Source organism: Hyperoodon ampullatus (assembly GCF_949752795.1).
Source record: "Hyperoodon ampullatus genome assembly, chromosome: 4".
Taxonomy (NCBI): domain Eukaryota; kingdom Metazoa; phylum Chordata; class Mammalia; order Artiodactyla; family Ziphiidae; genus Hyperoodon; species Hyperoodon ampullatus.
In genome coordinates this window covers 150,069,731-150,091,520 of record NC_136917.1, presented here as the reverse complement: position 1 = coordinate 150,091,520, position 21,790 = coordinate 150,069,731, and the positions used below count along the sequence as shown (strand labels likewise).

Below are 21,790 nucleotides of genomic sequence, written 5' to 3'. Positions count from 1 at the left end.
TCACCTCACACTAGTCAGAATGGCCATCATCAAAAAATCTACAAACAATAAATGCTGGAGAGGGTGTGGAGAAAAGAGAACCCTCCTGCACTGTTGGTGGCAATGTAAATTGATACAGCCACTATGGAGAACAGTATGGAGGTTCCTTAAAAAACTACAAATAGAACTACCATATGACCCAGCAATCCCACTTCTGGGCATATACCCTGAGAAAACCATAATTCAAAAAGAGTCATGTACCACAATGTTCATTGCAGCACTATTTACAATAGCCAGGACATGGAAGCAACCTAAGTGTCCACAGACAGATGAATGGATAAAGAAGATGTGGCACATATATATATACAATGGAGTATTACTCAGCCATAAAAAGAAACGAAATTGAGTTATCTTCAGTGAGGTGGATGGACCTAGAGTCTGTCATACAGAGTGAAGTAAGTCAGAAAGAAAAATAAATACCATATGCTAACACATATATATGGAATCTAAAAAGAAAAGGTTCTAAAGAACCTAGGGGCTGGACAGGAGTAAAGATGCAGACGTAGAGAATGGACTTGAGGACATGGGGACAGGGAAGGGTAAGCTGGGACAAAGTGAGAGAGTGGCATGGACATATATACACTACTAAATGTAAAATAGATAGCTAGTGGGAAGCAGCCACAAGGCACAGGGAGATCAGCTTGGTGCTTTGTGACCACCTAGAGGGGTGGGATAGGGAGGGTGGGAGGGAGATGCTAGAGGGAAGAGATATGGGGATGTATGTATATGTATATTTTATTCATTTTATTATACAGCAGAAACTAACACACAATTGTAAAGCAATTATGCTCCAATAAAGATGTTAAAAAAAAACAACTAAATCAGAAGCTATCAAGAGAAAGAGGAACTTTATTAAATAAGTAAATTTATTAAATGCTAAAAAAAAAGAAGCCTCATACTGATCTCTTGCCCCTTCCACCCTGTGAAGGTACAATGAGAAGTCTGCGAGCCAGAAGAGAGCCCTCAGCTGACCATGCTGGCACTCTGATCTCAGACTCTCAATCTCCAGAACTGTGAGCAATAAATTTCTGCTGTTCACAAGCCATCCTGTGTGTGCTATTTTGCTATAGCAGCCTGAACAGACTAAGACAGTAGGAAGGGGTTTTCCAGGATGACGAAGCAGCTCTATTAAAGCAAGAGGCCAGGACTTCCCTGGTGGCGCAGTGGTCAAGAATCCGCCTGCCAATGCAAGCGACACGGGTTTGAGCCCTGGTCCAGCAGGATGCCACACGCCGTGGAGCAACTGAGCCCGCGCGCCACAAGTTCTGAGCCTGCGCTCTGGAGCCTACAAGCCGCAACTACTGGGCCCACGTGCCACAAGTACTGAAGCCCACCCACCTAGAGACCATGCTCCGCAACAAGAGAGGCCACTGGGGTGAGAAGACAGTGCACCGCAAGGAAGAGTAGCCCCTGCTCGCCGCAACTAGAGAAAGCCCGTGCGCAGCAACAAAGACCCAATGCAGCCAAAAAAAAAAAAAAAAAAAAAAAAGCAAGGGGCCATGACACAGTGAGGTGATTCCTGGGTGGAAATGGAGGAGAAATCTGAGCCTGGTGGGGAAGAGCTGACACAGGTGAGGCTGCCCAGCCTCTGGGCAGAGAGAGTCTTGCAGGTGATGTAAAGAAGTCTGTACTTTCCTATAAGGGAAGAGGAGTCCCAAAAGGTGTCAAATGGGAGCAGTGGCAAGGTAACTTTCCAATTATAGAAAGATCATTTTGGTGGATGAATTTGAATGGGGTAAGACATGAGGTTGGAAAGCCTGCAGATGTCGACGCTATAAATTACTATTTTACAAAGAAGAAACTTTTCTTAGTAGAAATCTTGAAAATGAACATTAAGCACCCAACTGAGCATGAGATGGTTATTAGACTGTTTTGCAAACAATGCCTTGAGTCAGATGTACTGGTAAAAAGCAAAAGATTTGGCGCCAACTGCCTGGATTCAAACTACGGCTCTACCACTTCCTGGCTAGGTGACCCTGTATAAGTTACTAAATCTCTCTGAGGCTCAGTTTCCACATCCATTACATGGAGGAAGTAGTACCTACTTCACAGGGATGTAATGAGAATTAAAGTGAATGAGTATACAATCTAAGTACAATGACTGGCACATAATAAACACACAGAAACGTTAGCTGCTGTTATTACTGGCATCATCATTATTAAGCAAGATATGCTTGCTCTTCGGTTATGGGAAAACGGTTATAGAAGGTTCTAGGAATTCCTCTGGATTTGTCTTCAATGAAAATATTCTGGATACCTGTCCACTGATAGTCTCCAAAGCTCTCCATTTTACTAAGTGCTAACCTGTCCTTAACAACTTTTTTTAACACCTCCCCACACCCCGCAAAAAAAGATAAAATTTAACTTGAAATTAGTAGAAAAAGCAAGGAAAGCTGTAGTTAGGGCTCTCTGTGAAGCTGAGAAAAAGACTGCTGAGTTCCTGAAGCAATGGCAAGGACCGACAAAAATATCACAAATTGCCAACTGTGATTCTGAGGATCCAGTATGTTTTCTATTATCTCAACATAGCAGTCTTTCCTAATTAGTGTAAACTTAAATTTTAATAAGAAAAAGGTTTATTGGTTTAAAATAAGCAAAGAAACATATTGGCACTCTTCCTTAAACTTCTATTCACTCTTGATTCTAAAGAGAAAGCCACAGCTGTGGGACGTGAGCTACCAAAGAGGGCCATCTAGTGTAAAACAGTAGACTCTGATTTATTATTTTGAGGACTTTACTATAAGACCATGGGGTGAAAGTAGAACATATTATTAAAATGACAGTGATGTGCCACCCAGGTCTCTCATACCAACAGTGGTAGCCAGATGGCCTCCATTTCCCGTGATAACTAAAGAACTAGTTTATTTCTGGTAAATGCTCATATGTTCTTAAGTATTTAATATTAATTCAAGAGGAATTTCTTGTCCATACAAAAGCAGTTAACTTTAAGTGGTAATCAAACTGCTAATTTTAAACTAAATTTAAAATAATAGTATTCCTGATTTCCCATATAATGGTACATGGGACATAGGAGGAACATAACATTCAGTGAATAATATTCACCGAGTGAATGAATTAAAGGACCATATTTTGTTGGGCTTAGAAATTCTGCTGAAAAATTATATCTAAACATAGTCAAATAACCATATTCTCCCTAAATCCAATATTTGTGTGTCACATAAACTATTTCCAGGGTTCACAGTTGCAGAGATAAGATCCAATTCTATTGAAAGCAAAACATGTATAGAAACTGTAGAGATGCAAATGCTACCCGCTGGAGTGCAGGTCAGATACAAACAGCCAAATTACGACAGTGATGGAGAAATTCTCAAACAGGAGGCTGTGGAATCTACCCTCTCAAAGAGATCTGTTAGATAGCTTGTTTGATTTATGCTTAGTGCTGTCTGAAGGCAGCAGGGAAGGATTAGATCACTGGTTCTCAAATTTTATCTGTAATCTTTGCTTTCTCATTACCCCAAATCATTCCTCTACAAACAAAAATTTCTGCAAGTTCATCTTGCTGGTGGACGCCTCCACTAGGCACAGTGCCTTGCACATTGTAGGCATGGACTAACAACTATCTTTAGCTCGGAAACTTATAGTAAAGGCTAAGAGAAAAGAATGAAATAGAGGTGAAAAAGATGCAAATGTTAAAAGTTGAAAGTGTGATGAGAGGCATTCTTGTCTAAATAAATGTTGAGACCCTCTCCTATTTACCCTGACTCCACTGAGTAGGTTCTACCCTCAAAAACCAAAACTTCAGTCTATGAAATAGAACCTCTTCCCAATACATCCCAATTCAAACTCCATCATGCCAGCACAATTATATAAGCCTGACATTCGTTCCCAAACAGGCCTTCTTGAACACCCAACTTATAGAACACTATAGATTTCCCCCATCAGCATTCAAAACTTGAAAACCACGATTTCATCTGCTCAACCGTCCTTATTCTCTATGAAGCGAGTGTGCAAGGGAACAGCTCTGAGCCAACTAATGCCTCACCATAGTTGTGTGTTCTTTAATCACAATAATGAATAATTAGCCATCCTCTCCCTGCCTTCTGCCCAGCCAAATGCAACTGCAGTAAGTAATCCTCCGCAAATTTTAAATTACTTTTAATCCTTAGACATTCATAAATAGTTTTCAGCTTCTTTCCTTACACATTAAAAAAACATGTTGTTTCCTTCCAATGCCACTTCCACTTCCCTCTCTGTATGACTTAGCTGCCCACAAAACTCTCATTCTTCTACTTATCAAATATGTATTGAGAGCCTACATATACCAGGCACTGCTGCACATACAGTGATAAATAAACACACGCTCTCATAGAACTCCCAGGCTAGTGGGACAGGGAAACTCAAATGAGTGCCAGGAAGGAAAAGAACACAGAAATTTGACTGGAAAGTTTCCCTTGCAGGCAGCAGTCATGCCGGAACTGACATCTAATGCAGAGTAGGAGATACCAGGCAGCTGAGAGTAAGGGCGGGAAGCAGAATGGTCTCCAGGTAGGACATGTACAAACCCAATGGCAGGAGAGAGCCTGGAGGAACACAAAGCAGGCCAGGTAAGAGGTGCAGAGTGATAAGACGAATACGTGACACAAGGCCGGGCAGGTGGGCAGCCTTGTTCATTTCACTCTCCAAAGAAAAAATGAAGAGTATTAGACTGGAATATGATGATTATTCACTCAGCACATAGGCTGAGCACTGATATGCCAGGACTGTCCAAGGACCCAGGGAATCAGGAGTCAAGAAGATAGACAAAACCTCTGCCCTCACAGAGTTTACACTCTGATGAGAGAAGAGAGACGGTAAACAAGGAAAATATATAGTATGTGCTAAGTAGAAAAAGGAAGGAGAAAATGGAGGTAAGCTTCCAGACTGGGGAGGGGAGCTAGGGATGAGGAAAAAAGGTTACTATCAAGCAGAGTGAATTAAAGAAAGCCTCACTGGTGATGACATTTGAACACAGGTGTGGGATTTGGCCGCAAGCATGTAAAAGGCCCTGAGGCAAAGGCTTGCTTAGTGTCCTGCAGGAATCTCACAGAGGCTAATGTGAAGTGTCTAGGAGAAAAAGTCTAAGACGGCAGCAGGAAAGCAGGTCACACAGGGTCTTGTAGGTAACAACATTGTCTTTTACCCTTGAGACGAGAAATCTTTACGTTTTGCACAAAGGAAGTTGTAATCCGACTTCTCTTTAAACACAGTCCCTCTAGATGATGGGCTGAACATAGGCTGAAGGGTGGGGAGGGATGGACCAGTTGGGAGGCTATGGCCGTAATTTAAGGTAAAGATAATTGTGGTGCAGACCAGGGTGATAACAGTGGAGCTGGTGAAAAGTAGTTATGTTTGGGACGAACTTTTAAGGTAAAATCAACAGGCTATGCTAATGGCTAGGAGATGTAGGATGAGAGAAAGAAGAGTTAAGTATAACTCCAAGGCTTTTAGCCTGAGCTAAGAACAGAACAATCCTTGCTGATATGGAGAACCCCAAGGTTTGGGGGTGAAAATCAGTTTTGTTTCGGCCATGTTAGGTTTGAGGTGCCTGATAGAAATCCAACCAGAGATCCAGTATATCTAGATATCCAAGTATATCTCTAAATATGGAGATATTTGAGTATGGAGTTAGGGGCAAGTAAGAACTGAAGACATAAAACAGAAAGTAACATACAGATGTATTCAGACTCATGGAGAGGAAGTCAACAGAAAACAGAAGAGGTCTGAGAAGGCTGGGGAGGTGAAGAGGAACAACCAAAGTGGACTGATGATGAATGGCTAGTGTGGTCACAAAATATGTGTGGTGAAGACTCCACTGGTCGCAGAAGGTAACTTGGCCTGCATGGGAGCAAGAGCTGATTCAGGAAGGCTGGTGTAGGAAGCCGTAACACTGTCCAACAGGCCCGAAACCTGAGACAATGTCCCCCATGAGAGAGCACAAAAATGCCCACAAGAATGGCAAAGACCAGCTTTTCCAATAGTAACACACATCTCATGGGAAATCTGAGCCTGCTGCATTGCCTACTGCTTTGTGTAAGCACAACCTTAAGATTCCTATCCTTTGCAATTTAGTAAATGCCACCTCTTCTAACCGGGTCTCTCTGTCAATCCTATTCCCGTAACACTGTGACAGCTATGCAGAAACTACTGCAGTGGTCCAGGTGACAGAGGTCGGTAGAGAGGATCTGGGTGATGAAGACATAACACTGTCCAGCAGTAATATTGTCAAAACTTGCGAATGGACTAGAATATAGGGAAGGGAAGCAGAGGGAGGAATCAAAGATGACTCCTAGGTTTCTGACTTGCAACATTGGATGGGTGATGTTGCCATTCAATTACTCAAGGAATACTGGTAGAGGACCCAGGTGGGAGAAGACTTCAAGTTCAGTCTTGAACGTGTGGAGATGAGGAGAAGGCAGCTGGCACTGGAGCTCAGAAAAGAAACGGGATTGAAGAAGTCCATTTAAAAGTCTGCCTACAGTGAAACTAATGCTATACTTGGAAAAGACTGCCTATAAGAGACTCTAGTAAGAAGAAGAAATGCCTAGGATTAAGCCTTGTACATCCTGGAATATTCATCAGCTCTACAGAATAGGATGAGCCTGCAAAGGAGGCTAAGAAAGAGTAGCTCAAGAGGTGAGAGGAAAACCAGGAACATGCAGCATCATAGAAGCCAATGGGAGACAGTGGCTCAAGAAGGAGGGAGGGAGCAACCACATCAAAGAGACATTAATGAGAGTCAGTATCTTTTAAATATGTATTTCACTGATGATAGATCATCTTTGTCAGCAGATCTCTTGGTCCTACTGATTTCTACAGAAGCTTTCTGTGAATACAGTTCATAAAACCATCACATCAGAATTCTGTTCTTTGTTAACATCTAAGAAGCAATCCAAAAATTCTTTAATTTTAAGACAGCAAGGCTGATAAACACATTTTGGATAAAATTAGTTACAGCACTGAAGTCATTCTGGAAAGAACACAAAACTGGAGTCTCTAGCATAGTCCTGCTTTTACCTTTATCCAGACCTTGGGCAGGGCTTATGCCTTTTTGAGTTCTGGTTTCATTATCTGTTCAGTGTTGGGGGTCAGGGGCGGGATGTGCCGTGGCCAAGAAGAGAAGCAGTAAACTTGCTGATCCACACGTCCCTGCTCCACAAAATCCTGGAGATCACAATTAATTTGTGGGAATATAGGGGTAAACGTGTGTATTTAAGTCACACATTTTCCTAATTTTGTGTGTGTGTGTGTGGTACGCGGGCCTCTCACTGTTGTGGCCTCTCCCATTGCGGAGCACAGGCTCCGGAAGCACAGGCCCAGCGGCCATGGCTCACGGGCCCAGCCGCTCCGTGGCATGTGGGATCCTCCCGGACCGGGGCACGAACCCGTGTCCCCTGCATCGGCAGGAGGACTCTCAACCACTGCGCCACCAGGGAAGCCCTAAGTCACACATTTTCAACAGTGGCCTCTTTATGGCCATAAGATGAACTACCACTTAAGCCATTTGGTTTAGTTTCGCCATTTCTCAGACCAACCAGATACTCTGACAGCTATGAAGTCTATTCCCTAATGGAAGATACTGAACGAGCATTTATTAATTCCTGAATGTAGAGCAAGATACTGGATACTAGTTTATTTCTGGTAAATCCTCATATGTTCTTAAGAATTTAATATTAATTCAAGAGGAATTTCTTGTCCATCCCTGATTTCCCATGTAATGGTACATGGGGCATAGCAGGAACATAATATTCACTGAGTGAATTAATTAAAGGACCCTATTTTGTTGGGCTTAGAAATTCTGCTGAAAAATTACATCTAAACATAGTCAAATAACAATATTCTCCCTAAATCCAATATTTGTGTGTCACATAAACTATTTCCAGGGTTCACAGTTGCAGAGATAAGATCCAATTCTATTCAAAGCAAAACATGTATAGAAATTGTAGAGATGCAAAGTATGAAAGACTTATTTGCCTCAAGCATAATGAAGAACGTCTGCACTCACAAAATGTCTTATAGTGAGTATTCTTTTTCTTTGCCCAATAAAATATTTGCTTTTCCAATGCCCAATTCTAGAGGGACTTCTCAAAGGTTATTCCTTCGGCTGGGAGAGATCATCATGACTGGCTTCCAGATATGTTTCGTTCTCTACTCTGGTTTTATTACTGATTGGTTTCACAGGGTAAAAACCATACCCAGCAAATAAAAAAGCTCAATAAAATTTTATAAAATGAAACAAAGGTGAGAGGAATGGGGACTATTTCACTTTGTTCATAAATCAAGGCTTGTCTCTCTAAGTCCCTTTCAACTCCACATGGTCCAGCCAAACTAGGCTTTTGATCTTCCATGCTGTGCCCTTGTTTCAGCAGTCCCAATGCGTGCAATGTCTTTGCATAGAAATTTCTTCCCATTAACTCCCAGTGGCCAAACCCTACTCATCCTTAAAGGCTCAAACATCATCATATCCATGAAGCCTTCTAGAAACTCCACAGCTAAAAGAAATCTTACTTTTCCTAAACAGCACAGTTTCCCTATGTCTCTTTATAATATTTAACATGGTACTCCCTGTATTTAGTTACAATCACTCACTTATATTTTTTATAGTGTACATGTATGCGTATACACACACACCCCACACTGTATCTATATACATGTGTATATAGATATAGAATGAGAGAGAGAATTTGTAGGTATTTACTTATATTTTTAATTTCTCCTCATAGTTTTTAAACTTCTTAAGGATAGACTAGGTGTCAACTAATATTTTCTCCCCCCATGAAGCCTAACTCAATGTCTTGCACTGAGTAGGTAGTCACTAAATGGAGTGTGAAATGAGCTCTTATCATATATTGTTTTGCACACAATTTACATAATGAAACAAAACCATATGATATGCTAAAGTCACCAGGAACTAAGTCAATTACATAAATATATATTTGGTTCTTCTAATCTTTGCTCTCTGTTATACAGCAATCTTATTGGAGGAAATGATTTAATACAAACTCACAGTTAAGTGTCCTTCATGATGATCTGGGAAATGAATGAATAAGTACTCCGTGGCTACCAGCTGCATTATGGAGTCACCGAGGAATTCCATCCTCTGATTGTGGCCTCTGGGAAAAAACATCAATGTAAAGAAATCAATAAGCATTTGTGGATTAAAAAAAAAAACACACAGAGAATTTTTTTCAAAAGGCACGATGTTAAAAAGCAATGTGAAAAAAAAAAAAAAAGCAATGTGTTCATCTAGCTTAAAGCACAAAACTAAATATAATTCCCTAAGGCCCCTCAACTGAGAAGAGATCTGAGTCAATACAGGTTCAGTTTCAAAGGAGAGTAAAGTACGTACTACTTAAGGATTAAACAACTGCTAAAATAAAGACTAGTAAATAGTGCCTGGCCAAAAGCTGGGGAGTATCAACTGAAAAATAAAGCACAGTTGAATCCTTGAACAGTGAGGGGGTTAGGGGCAACGACCCCCCCATACAGTCAAAAATCCAGTTTAACTTTACAGTCGGACTTCTGTACCATGCTTCCGCATCTGCAGATTCAGCCAGTCAACCAACCGACCCTGTGTAGCACTGTAGCTTATTTGAAAAAAATTATTTGTACTTATTGAAAAAAATCCACATGTAAGTGGACCCATGCAGTTGAAACCCGTGTGATTCAAGGGTCAACTGTACAGCAGAGACAACAGTGTTGCACAGACAATCTTCATACAGACAAAACAAAGCAAAAAGGCCCAAGAATTTTCTTTGCTAAATCTTTATCTTTTTATTGAAAAATACACTCCATTATTCAAATCTGGACTCTAGGTTAAGGACTAAAAAATCTATGACAAGAATCCTTAATCTTTACAGTGTAAAGAGAACTGTGAATATCTGATTTGGGGGAAGGAAGCCAAAACTGAATAAAAAGCACCATGCAAAGAAACAATGTTTTGGTTATTTTATTATTTCATTAGCTCATGTTCAAATCACTCATCCAGAGCAGGGACTGGAGGACCACATTCAGCCTATGGCCTGTTTTAGTAAAAAGGGACACAGCCATGTTCATTCATTTACATTTTTCCTGTGGCTGCTTTTGTTACTATGGAAGAGTTGAATCATCATGACAGATACCACATGGCCTATAAAGCCTAAAATATTTAGTATTTGTCCCTTCATAGAAGAAGTTTTTACTTCCTTCACACTTCTCTTATACTTTACAAAGAAATAAGATGCATGACAATGAGACCAAAAATACTGGGTTAGAGCATATCCTCTGGTCCACACTGGTGTCTGGTTGCTCATCCATCTAATGATGTGACTTTCCTGGAAATATGTTTGAGACCCCAACCTTGAAAGGGCATGCAGCAAACGCTTGGGACTGCCTGTCTAAATGCCCACGTTAGAACTACATGAGTACTTCTAACTTACAGGGTCAGATGGTTAAATCCCACAGTTCTCAATGTGAATGCTCTTGCCAAAAGTCGAACATGGGTAAAAATTACTCCAATTGCATCTTCAAATTCAGTAAGTTTCTGTAGAACTGGAGAAGTCTCAATAAGTTGTCGATCAGTATTTGGCTCTTGAAGCTACAAGAAGAAAGAAAGAAATAAAAATCACACGCAGTTTTTAGTTACAAAAGTAATTATCCATTCTAAGATAGTGTTTTGCAAACTTCCTTCTCCCACGGGCAGAAATTTCTGAAATGCCAATAAAACACGAAAGCTTCTTTCTCATCCCTTAGAATGGCAAACAAACCTAATATTTAAAGAAGGCTCAAATAATATTTTCCAATCTTCTATCAGATTTCAAGGCCAAATACTGTACACAGATAGTTCAAAATCGCAAGTATTATACTAGCTCTCCAAGGAAGAGGCAAGCTGAAGAACCACTGGTAGAGAATACATATATATCTATCTGGTAACTCAGTGGTTCTCAAACTTTAGCATTCATCAAATCCTTGTAGGACTTGTTAAAAGCAGATGGCCAGGCCCTGCCCCCAGAGCTTCTGATTCAGTATGACTGGAATAAGGACCAAGGATTTGCCTTTCTGGTAAGTTCCCAGGTAATGCAGATGTTGCTGGTCTGGAGACCAGCTTTTGAGAATCTCTGCATTGAGTAAGTTGACCTCTGCATGTCTTCTAGGGACCAACCTATTTTGGCAAATGAACATCATTAAAACTGGATTCAGCACACACTGGAGATTATTATACCACTAGTCAGGTGCTCCACATAACAATGAGCCTTTAACCACTAGCAGAGAGCAAATATGAATAGTTTAAATAAAATGAATATTTTCAGGAACTTTGGGCAAGCTCATACTCATAAAATATTTCTAAAGTACTCTGAATTAATGTCACTTATTACTGTAAAGCCTCTCATGAGAGAGTTCAGCCACTAGTGATGACTTTTATATGCACATAATATACATATACAAAAATATGTATATATGAGTATACATTTACATGTGTATGTATATATGATGTATATCTCCAAGGTAAAATGGTAATAAAAGCAAAGAATAGTAAGAATTTTTAAACCTACTGGGGAAAAAAGTGTCACCATATGTAGATCTTTTAAATTCCAAAATCTTGAATAAAAAGTCATTATACTGTACTAAAATTTTAATTTACAATATGTATTATGCATCGAAGTCAAAGCCCTCAACTTCTAAGATCCAAATTAGGTTACGATTTAGCAATGTTAATTTAGTATTTGTTCTACTTTGTAATAAGCCCAGACTTGCTTCCATATTATTTTCCCTATAATAGCAGGCATGTAGATATACTGGAGACAACATATTATGCTTTGACTATCACTGTTTTGGGGAAGAGAGGGGACCAAACCACAGCCACACAAGTAGTTCTTCCTGCCTCGTGAGGGAAGGCGACTCCCAGCGCTTCCCCCACCTCACCCCAGACCACAAAGAGGGCAACACATGGCATCGTTTTAATATTTGTTCCAAAGTTCTCCGGTCTGACACCCCAGCTTCAAGTCATAAAGCCACGGAAGGGAATCAAAGGATAAAAGCAGGAAGGGACAAAAGGCAGACTGAAGCATCATGAATGCCCAGAGTTATAAAGCTTACTGCAGACAGGAAGGTCACACTTACCTGGAGTGGGTGGAGAGGATAATTGAGCCAGACTTCGCGCAAGTCCTGGAAAATGGAGTGATGCCTTTAATGCTTGAGGGAGCCATTTAACACACTCTAGAGTGCTAAATAAAATGCCATTATGTGAAATACTGAACTATTTTAGATGCTGACTCCACTTATTGCGAATTCAATAGTGCTGGCAAACTAATTTTTTTTAAGTGTATTCACCATTCAAACTGCCTGTAGTGACTCTAATTAGCCTATTATGCTGGGGAGGAAAAGAGCCTCCCACACCCCCAAGAGTCAAAGACACCTTTTAAAACTAAGTTACCCATTTGCTTAACCTAATACACTGGATTAAGCTGCTGTTTTAATCACATTTTTTAGTTTACCATTCCCCAGAAATGTACATCAGCTGTGCCTTTTGTAATGAAAACTCACCTCAAATGGTCCTTTATTTAGGCACTAATTCATTATCGTTGAGCTGTTCTAAGATGGAGTGGAAAGCACCCCATATCTAGTTCCCAAACACTTAGATTTGTAAGAGCACACTTTTACTGTGGATCATTACAAATGTATACTTGAAATAAGAGAATAAATAGAAGAATAAATTTTGTGGAAAATCCTAATCCATTGAGTTAAATCCAGAGGCAGTTATAATTAGACCATCCTCAGGATTAAAGTGTTTTTCCTTCAGTTTTAGACTCTAGGGAGCCTCGAACTGAATCTCCTTTCTGGCCTCGATGATAGGTTTTTGAGGTAAATGACAAAACTTTTAAAAGACGAGTTGTTGTTGTTTTTTAATTTTTGGAGGGGGGAAGTATAGGAAAATATATTGTCACTTGTGATCAGATGATGACCAAGTGAAATAAAATACCTGATATTTTTGTACAACTTGCATCTTAATAAAATACACTTAGGTTTTGTTTTTGGTGTTTTATTTTGCCAATATAAAAAACAAGCTTAAATATCAAACTGTTCTTTTAAAGCTATTTAAAGGACTTCTCTTAACCAATTCAATAACCTTTCCCTTGAATTCTCTGTAGCATAATTATGCTGAATGTCACTCCCTTCCTGCAACTTTCTCATGTTCTCTCAATGCTTTTTCTCTTCCTGCTGTACCTGAAACGGACATTTACCAAACTTCAGCCCCTTGCCTGACCTATTCATTACCTGCTTCTCTGGAGAGCCCCGTCATTCCCACTGCTTTAACTACTACCTCTGTTTAAATCACTTGCTCATCTCTGCTGCAGTTCTGACCTCTCACCCAAGTTACAAGTCCATAACTCTAAGTGCCTTTATGGGCATCTTTTACCTCATACCTAAATGACCAAATCATACCTTTTTACCTTTCACCTTAAACTAGGGAGTATGGTGTTAGAAAAAGCTGCAGGATGAGGAGACAGGTTGCCTGATTTAATCCTGATTCCCCGTTGGCAAGTTACCTAACCTCCCTGAGCCAACCTTTCCTCAAGTGTAAGACAAAGATAATCACAGTACCTACTTCAGACTGTTCTCTGATGCCTCAAGTGAGCAATGTACTCAAAGCACTGAACCCAGTGCTGGCACACAAAAAATGCCACAGTTAATAATGATGACATCAACAATGACGATAAACAACTATCTCTTCTGACCAACTTCAATCTCCAAAGCTCAAAACTGTCAGGGACTTCTAGATTCATCTTCCTCCTTTCTCCTATGTATTCTTTGCTCAAAAACACTGATTTCTTCTTTGATGTTTGCTGTCACCCGTCTTGGTGTAATAGCTTAAAACCTCACAACTAGCCTGTTTCAATGGCATCCATTTCCTTTATTCTACCCTGCACAAGGAGATAAGGTTCTGTTGCCCGCTTGGGGTCAGAGAAAATACCCTGGAAAAGATCTCGACTGGAATACCAGCTCTGCCTTCTATTAGCCCAAGGACCTTAGGTAAAGCCTCTAGCTTCAGTTTGCTCTTCTGGAAAATGTTCATTGACTGTTGGGACATTAGATCATGCAGCATATTTTTATTGAATACCTGTTGCATATTAGCTTACTAAGACAAATAAGACACTATCCCTGTCCTCAAAGGAGCCTAGTGGGGAAGAATGAAGGTATATAAGTATAATTTAATAAACTATGACAAATTCTATAATAGTGATGTATATATACCGAGTGCTAGGAAAACTCTGCCTGGGGTGTCAGATCAAGCTTCAAAGAGGAAGTGACTTTTCAGCTGTGTTCTGAAGAACACAGAATACTGAGGAATTCAGTACATCAGCAGACGGAGGGAATCAAAAGCAGGGCACCATACATACACAAATAATAGGTCTCAAAGTACACACACACAAAAGGGTAACTCTTTTTTTTTTTTTTTTTTTTTTTTTTTGTGGTACGCGGGCCTCTCACTGCTGTGGCCTCTCCCGTTGCGGAGCACAGGCTCCGGATGCGCAGGCTCAGCAGCCATGGCCCACGGGCCCAGCCGCTCCGCGGCATATGGGATCCTCCCAGACCGGGGCACGAACCCGCATCCCCTGCATCGGCAGGCGGACTCTCAACCACTGCGCCACCAGGGAGGCCCAAGGGTAACTCTTAATAGGCAGAGCACAGAGGATTTTAAGGCAGTGAAAACATATGACACTGTAATGGTGGCTGTATGTCATTACATATTTGTCTGAACCCACGGAATGTACAACACCAAGAGTGAACCCTCATGTAAACTATGGACTTTGGGTGATTATGATATGTCAGTGTAGGTTCACTGATTATACCAAATTTACCACTCTGGTCGGGGAAGCTGATAGTGGAGGAGGCTGTGCATGTGTGGGGCAGGGAATGTATGGGAAATTTCAGTACCTTCCTCTCAATTTTGCTGTAAACCTAAAAAAAAAATGTTCACACCACTGTAAAGCAAAAAATAAAATAAACACTTATTTGTTAATAAATTATAACAGACTCAAAAAAAATTAAAATTAAAAAAAGGTAATTCCTAGAATGGCACAAAGAGGGAGTGAAAAGAAAGGAGACCGAAAAAATAGGTGGGAGTCAGATTATGAGAACTATTAAATGCTATGGTGTGTAATACAGACTTTGGCAGGCAATAAAGAAACCAAAGATTTTAAGCCACGAAGACCATAATCAAATCTGTGCATTAAAAAAGAAGACAACACTAAACGCAGCATGAATGATGCACTAGAGCAGCAGGGAAGGACAACAGGTTAATTATGGCAGGTGAGAGGTGAGGACGACAAATGTTAAAACAGCAGTACGGCCAAGAGTAAACCCACTCAGGAGATACGAGGGACCGAACTGACAGGGGTTTGCACCTGAATGGAGATGAGGAGAAAAAAGCTTAAGGACAAAAGAATACCCTAAGGTTTCTGGTTTAGATCATAAAATTAAAGAAGGAGAAATATGTCTGGGGGCTAAGGTATTGAATTCAAATACTAAACCTGTTGAAATTAGGTGTCTGTGGAACACCCAGGTGAAGCTGCCCAGAGGCAATTTGAAAAGACACTTTTTCCAATTTCTGGAGCTCCAGAGAAAGGCCCGGGTCAGAGAAATTGGGACAGATATGCACAGACAAAAAGGGGTGTGTATGGGGGGGGAGTGGGAGACTAGGAAAGATTACATAGTAATTGCTCCCTATCTTTCTAAGAGGGTCATTGGATGGTCAAATGGAAACAGTGGCTCTGAATGTACTGGGTAAGCTGGGAAGGGTCACACAGACCTGAAAACACAGAATTGGCAAAATCATCCTGGGGCTGAAAGAGTGAAAAGTAGTTCAGGCTGAGAAAGAAAAATAGCCCTTCTGTTAACAGGGCTGATAGGACGACACACATAAAGCCAGCTTCCAAGTTAACAGGAAACAGCATTTCCCTCAAGGTCTTACAGCGTCTGTAAAACCCTGAACGACCCCCCCTCTTTGAGAAACAACTGCTCTCCCACTAGTGTTGCCCTCTAACCTGCTCTGCTATGTCTTACCTCTGGAATAAAGATTGCCAGGGACACTCAATAGCTAAACTGCCCCTCGGCTCCTGACAGCACCCAATCCCAAATTAATCCCCCTGCTTCTTCTAATCTGGCCTCAGACACGGCAACCAAACAAGAACTGATCCCTGCTTTCCTGGCCCCTCAGAACCGGTCAGCACCAGCCCAGGCCTCAGAAAGGAGGGTCCCCTCCCTGTTATGAGCATGCCCCCCGCCCCCTCCCCCAGCCCCATGTGTGGAGCCAATAAACCTACAGCTTGTCTCTGGCTGTCTTTGGTTGACTGGACTTTCACAGAACAATTACTCAAGAAAAAGTACGATGGTTCGCCGAAATCTCTCACATACTACAACTAAGAGATGTAAACCAATATGGAGATGTCAGATGAGTTAGACTGTCCAAGTGTGCGCACTTGAAAACGCTGAAGTGGGAAGACCATATATTACCAAGCCCTGTTCAATTTCACAAAAGACACACTAAAATGACTAAAACAAATTCTGAATGTCAGCCGTCCCATTGGTAAGATGATGTTCAGACTCTGCTTTTTCATTTAGTCATTTATCCACTTCATTCCTTAAACAAATATTTACTAAACTCTGTACATGCCAGCATTGTACTTGGTACTGGAAATAAAAGATAAGCCTGCTAAGTAGACAAGTGGGAGAGAAGCAGTTTAAAGAGAGAAAAGAATCTAAACAAAACTGATGCAATTAAGAATACCAGGTATAAAGCTGCATATAATTCAGGAAAACAGGAACACAGAGTGGATGGGGGATGCAGGTAAGATGGGAGGACAGGGGCAGGAGTAGGTGGAGGATAGGTTCAAGGGGTGAGGGGGCAAGTAGAGGCAAGGCTGGAGGAGCAAACAAAGTAAAGAGGTTGCTGAAACTGCCAACAAAAGATGAAGGCCAGAACAAAGTTATTTCAAGTTTTGAGAAAAAAGACGTAAAATACATCTGCTACAGATACAAATCAAGATGCGCACTTGTTTATAGGTTGTAGGACAAAATGGGGGACATGGAACACCTGTAGATAATGTTCCCACCAGGAGGAAATTCACACGTGTAAAATCACCACCTATCTCTATAAAAACAGGTAAAAGAAGATCAAATCCTCAGATATGAGCATCATCCAGGCCCCATTTTTCAAAACTATTGATTCTTTTTTTTTTTTAACTATCCTAAGGAATACAGTAATAACATCTGACAGCCACTTACATTGAAGGTTTCACAAAGGCTTAAAACCCTGGCTTCCTATGTTCTTTACTGCTCCATGAGGGCTATTTCATTCAATTATAATGACATTTCAATCGGGAATACAGAGTTGCCTCTCCCTTTAAATGTTAAATTGACTTGTTTGGGTACAAAAAGCAGCCAGTATGCTCTATTACATGCAGGATTAAAAAGGTAGGCCTGGCAATATTAATAGCTTAATACTTTATAACAACAGAAACTATTTTAGAATCTATCATTTTTTCTTAAACTATAATTTGCTTAAAAAAAAAAGTACTTCCATATTCTTTATTCATAGCCCTATGAGAAACTCCCTATGAACTGACTTTCTAAAATAAATATACATTTATCTAGTCTACATAACTTACATAAAAACAAATCATAAACAGAAAAGCCAAAAGGCTATAGCTTCAACTAAGCCTGCATGGGGTAGGTACCCAATGATTATAAAATATAAAATCATAATTAATTTCAAGATACTTCAAAATAAAGCAAAGCCCTACCTTATTTGTTTTCATATTTAACTTACAAGTGACCATGAGGAAAGATGGGGTTTCGGGTAGAAGACAAACTAGTGTAAATGTCCACAGAACTTTCTCATCTGTGACAGAGTTGAATAAGCTATTTTTTTTTTTGCGGTGCGCAGGCCTCCCACCGCTGCGGCCCCTCCCGCCGCGGAGCACAGGCTCCAGACACACACGAACCCGCGTCCCCTGCATCGGCAGGCAGACTCTCAACCACTGCGCCACCAGGGAAGCCCTAAGCTACTTTTGAAGTGCTTGAATCTACCATTTATGGTAGATTTGGGGTTTTTGTTTCTCTTACACGCTCTTTAAAATACAAAGACTAATTGAGATAAAATCTTCTGTAATGATATATAACTGAGAAAAATCAAATGAATCAAGATAAATACCGGATCATTAAAGAGTAAGCGTCCAAATAACTGTTTGGCTTCCTCCAGGCTTCCCTCCAAGTAAACAGCTCCTAGATAAAAGGAAGAGAATGCCAAAAGGCTGCATTAATATTCAGAGAAAATTACATATCTCCATAAAAAAGCAAAAAGGCAAGCCAAAACCCACTCACAGAAAAATTCGACAAGATCAGAAGCAATTGTTTTAAAGGTAGCATTTTCCCTCTTTTAGCTATGCTTTGTGTTATAAGTTAGACTGAAATATGAAATTCAGTTTACTAAAACATAAACCTTATTTTGTAAGAAAAAGAGGCCAACTATGAACTATCGTGAAGGATATGTGTATGAACCATTAGTGACTAAGGGAACTATGCACAAATACTTAACTTTATGAAAATGTTATGTTTTATATTCTGTATTTATAGTTTATATTTCAGACCATAGATAAAATCTGAGCTCAGATCAATTAAGGCTTCTGCAAATAAAAATCAGGATAACCTTTACCTTTAATTAGAAATTATTATTAAAATTTTTTTGAAATAACTAAGTACTGTACACATGTTTACCATTCATCATAACCAGTAAGTACTACAGTAACATCTTAACTGGGTATCAAATAACTGGAGTAGGCTAGTTTTTAAAATCATATTTTTTACATCTGTCTTCAGAAAGGCTATTTTCCACATAAAATATTCAGATACTTAGTCACCAGGGCTTTTGATGACTAAATACACTTATTATTTATCAATAGTTGTAGTAATAATGATAATAATAACAATAATAATGATGATGATGATGACAGTAGCAGTAGTAGGGGTTTGGGGGGATCACTCATGCCCTAGGCCCTGTACAAAGCATTTTCACATTCTTATCTTCACCTTCAAGGGCACCTTAGTAAGAGGGCATTAGAAAAGATTTACAGGACTGGGGCCCATAGTAGGTGATTTTGGGGAGGGTTAAAGGAAATGGAACTTTGCTCTGGATTTGATGCAACCAGGATCAGATACTAAGATCGTTACAACTCTGTGAGGTAAGTGATACTATCTCCATGTCATAGATGGGGAAACTGAGCCTCAAAGAGATTCAATAACTTGGCAAAGACACAGAGCTAGTAAATGTTACAAAAGGGAACTGGATCATGTGTGCCAGGCTATGGGGCCAACTGTAACATCAACTGTCAAAAGTATTATGTCTACAGAGCACAGTCACTCCACGTGACAAACCCTCTGAAAATAGACATATTTGTGCAAAACAGACATACCTGTGAAAAGACTGTGGATAATTATTAAACATTCTCTTGCTACCATCATCAGCATGGAACTACAATGGGAAGCTTTTATATTCATTTTCAAAGAAAGAGGGCAAAATGGATAAGGAAGTACAAAGCCCTTTGAAAAATGTACTCAATCATTTACCTTAAAAAATCAAGGAGTTGTCAATCTACTGAAATGTTTCATTGTAAAGCATACTTGCAATCACCAGCTAATTAACTCTTCATAACTTTCCTGTACAAACAGCTAATTATATTCTAGTTACAGTAAAAAAGAAACTGAGGAAGAGCCTGAGTGAGGAAGTAAAGTGTCTGCATCAGTCTTGCTTCAAGTGAATAAACAATAGTTATAGACTCAAGCCCTGGGATTTTAAATATGTGGTGTCTTCAAGATGTTTAAATCAGAAAATCCTGTGAATAGTTTAAAATGTGATCAAAAACAGTATTAGGGCCTCACCAGCAACTTATTTATGTATGTGATCCTGAATCAAATCTGGCAAGTAATCCATCCCCATATTAATTCACTGCACTTCAGTTCAGTATATACTAAGCATGTACATGACATGGTACAAGGAATTCAAGAAAAGAAAGTATGACTGCTGCTCTGGAGGAACTACAATAACTATAGTATAAGGAGGTGGGTATTATACTGGGGACCTCACATGCTTTGGCAACAAGTAATTTTGTCCCAAGTCTCCACATCGAATTTTATGTGCCCTCCAGACATTGTAGACATGCAGGAAACTAGACTATAAGTGAGAAATTACCTATTAATGCTTCAAAACAATTAGCCATGGCATGTCGAAGGTCTGATTCTCTACAAAGGTCAGGTCCATGAGCATAAAGCATAAATCGATCCAGTTCAAGTTTCTACAAAATTCAAAATGACAGAAAGTAAGAAAAAAATCGACAAAATCGTATTGCAACCGTGATAACTCAGCATCTCCTAGGGGTATGGTTACAATTTAATTGGCCTTATGTGAAAATTTAGTCACCATTCCCTACAAGTCCTTACATACGGCTTAGTGCTGACAAACCTCGGCTTTTCCCCAAACAAGCTTCTATGAACTCTGATGGTTCAATTTAGTTCAGAACTGATCAGATCTGAGCTGTCCAATTCCAGGTTCAGAACAAAGACTAGCTTAAGCTGGAATGAGACTCTGTTACAAGACCATACCCTTGGGTTCACCCAATATGTCTAGGAAGATACAAACCCAACCCAAAGTTAACCTCTAGGATTCCAGAGTTATGTGGTACTGATAGTGTTTGTACCACATGTAAGAGATTTTTATGTGGTAGAGTAAATGGGGACCCTCAGAAGACTTCAAAATGCCTTATATCTCTAAATCTTTTTTTTATTTGACAAGGATTTGGGGAGCCATATATCTTTGCACTTATGTCTGCTTTTTGAGGTTTCCACACTCATCCTTCTAAAGTCTCAGTGAGATCTAAGCAATGGGTTGGAACTATCTTAAGGGCTCTGGGAATATGGTTTATAATGAATTATATTTTCTTTTTTTATTTGGCCTCAGACAAGTTGAGAGACAAATTTACGGCCCAGTTCTAGAAATTGTGTAGGACTTAATGAATATATCTGTGCACACTAACTTTACTTCTGCCTTCCTTTTAGTGTCTTACCCATATTTTCTCTTTATTTTGAGTTCAGTAACTACTTATTTCTTATCCTATTGTATTACAATGTACAAATCAAGTCCTTTTAGAACTAGACACAGTATGGTTTTTTTATAAAACTCCTGAGATTGAATAAATGGAAATCACAATTCATTCCATAAAAGGAGAAAGATACAAACATTGCATAAGCATGCAATAAATCTGTTTCTATTACCATGTAATTCAGTTCAATAAATACTTACTAAGCAATAACATGCCACGTAATATGGAACAAGTCGCAAGTCAATGAACAACCTAGGACAATATGAATCTCATCAGCTCTCAGATAAAAGAGACTCAGATTTTGTGTGTCTTGATATGTATGTTAAAAATATCCATATCTGTTTACATTGGGAAAAGGGACAATAAAAATGGGACACATGGGCTTCCCTGGTGGCGCCGTGGTTGAGAGTCCGCCTGCCAATGCAGGGGACACGGGTTCGTGCCCCGGTCTGGGAAGATCCCACATGCTGTGGAGCGGTTGGGCCCGTGAGCCACGGCCGCTGAGCCTGCGCATCCGGAGCCTGTGCTCTCCAACGGGAGAGGCCACAACAGTGAGAGGCCTACGAACCGCAAAAAAAAAAAAAAAAATGGGACACATATGCTATCAGTATTTTGTATTC

At 40.0% G+C, this 21,790-nt stretch overlaps 1 protein-coding gene across 1 annotated transcript in view; it reads right to left on the bottom strand.

Annotated features, from left to right (window-relative positions):
- Positions 1-21,790, bottom strand: part of DROSHA (drosha ribonuclease III) — a gene marked incomplete at its 5' end in the record, with an annotated part of 122,339 nt that overhangs the window by 17,651 nt on the left and 82,898 nt on the right. Inside the window, 5 exons of the mRNA XM_079704044.1 lie at positions 9,044-9,149; positions 10,455-10,612; positions 12,136-12,180; positions 18,230-18,300; positions 20,264-20,366. Of these exons, the coding sequence (XP_079560170.1) occupies positions 9,044-9,149; positions 10,455-10,612; positions 12,136-12,180; positions 18,230-18,300; positions 20,264-20,366 (483 nt within the window). The remainder of the gene's footprint in view (positions 1-9,043; positions 9,150-10,454; positions 10,613-12,135; positions 12,181-18,229; positions 18,301-20,263; positions 20,367-21,790) is intronic.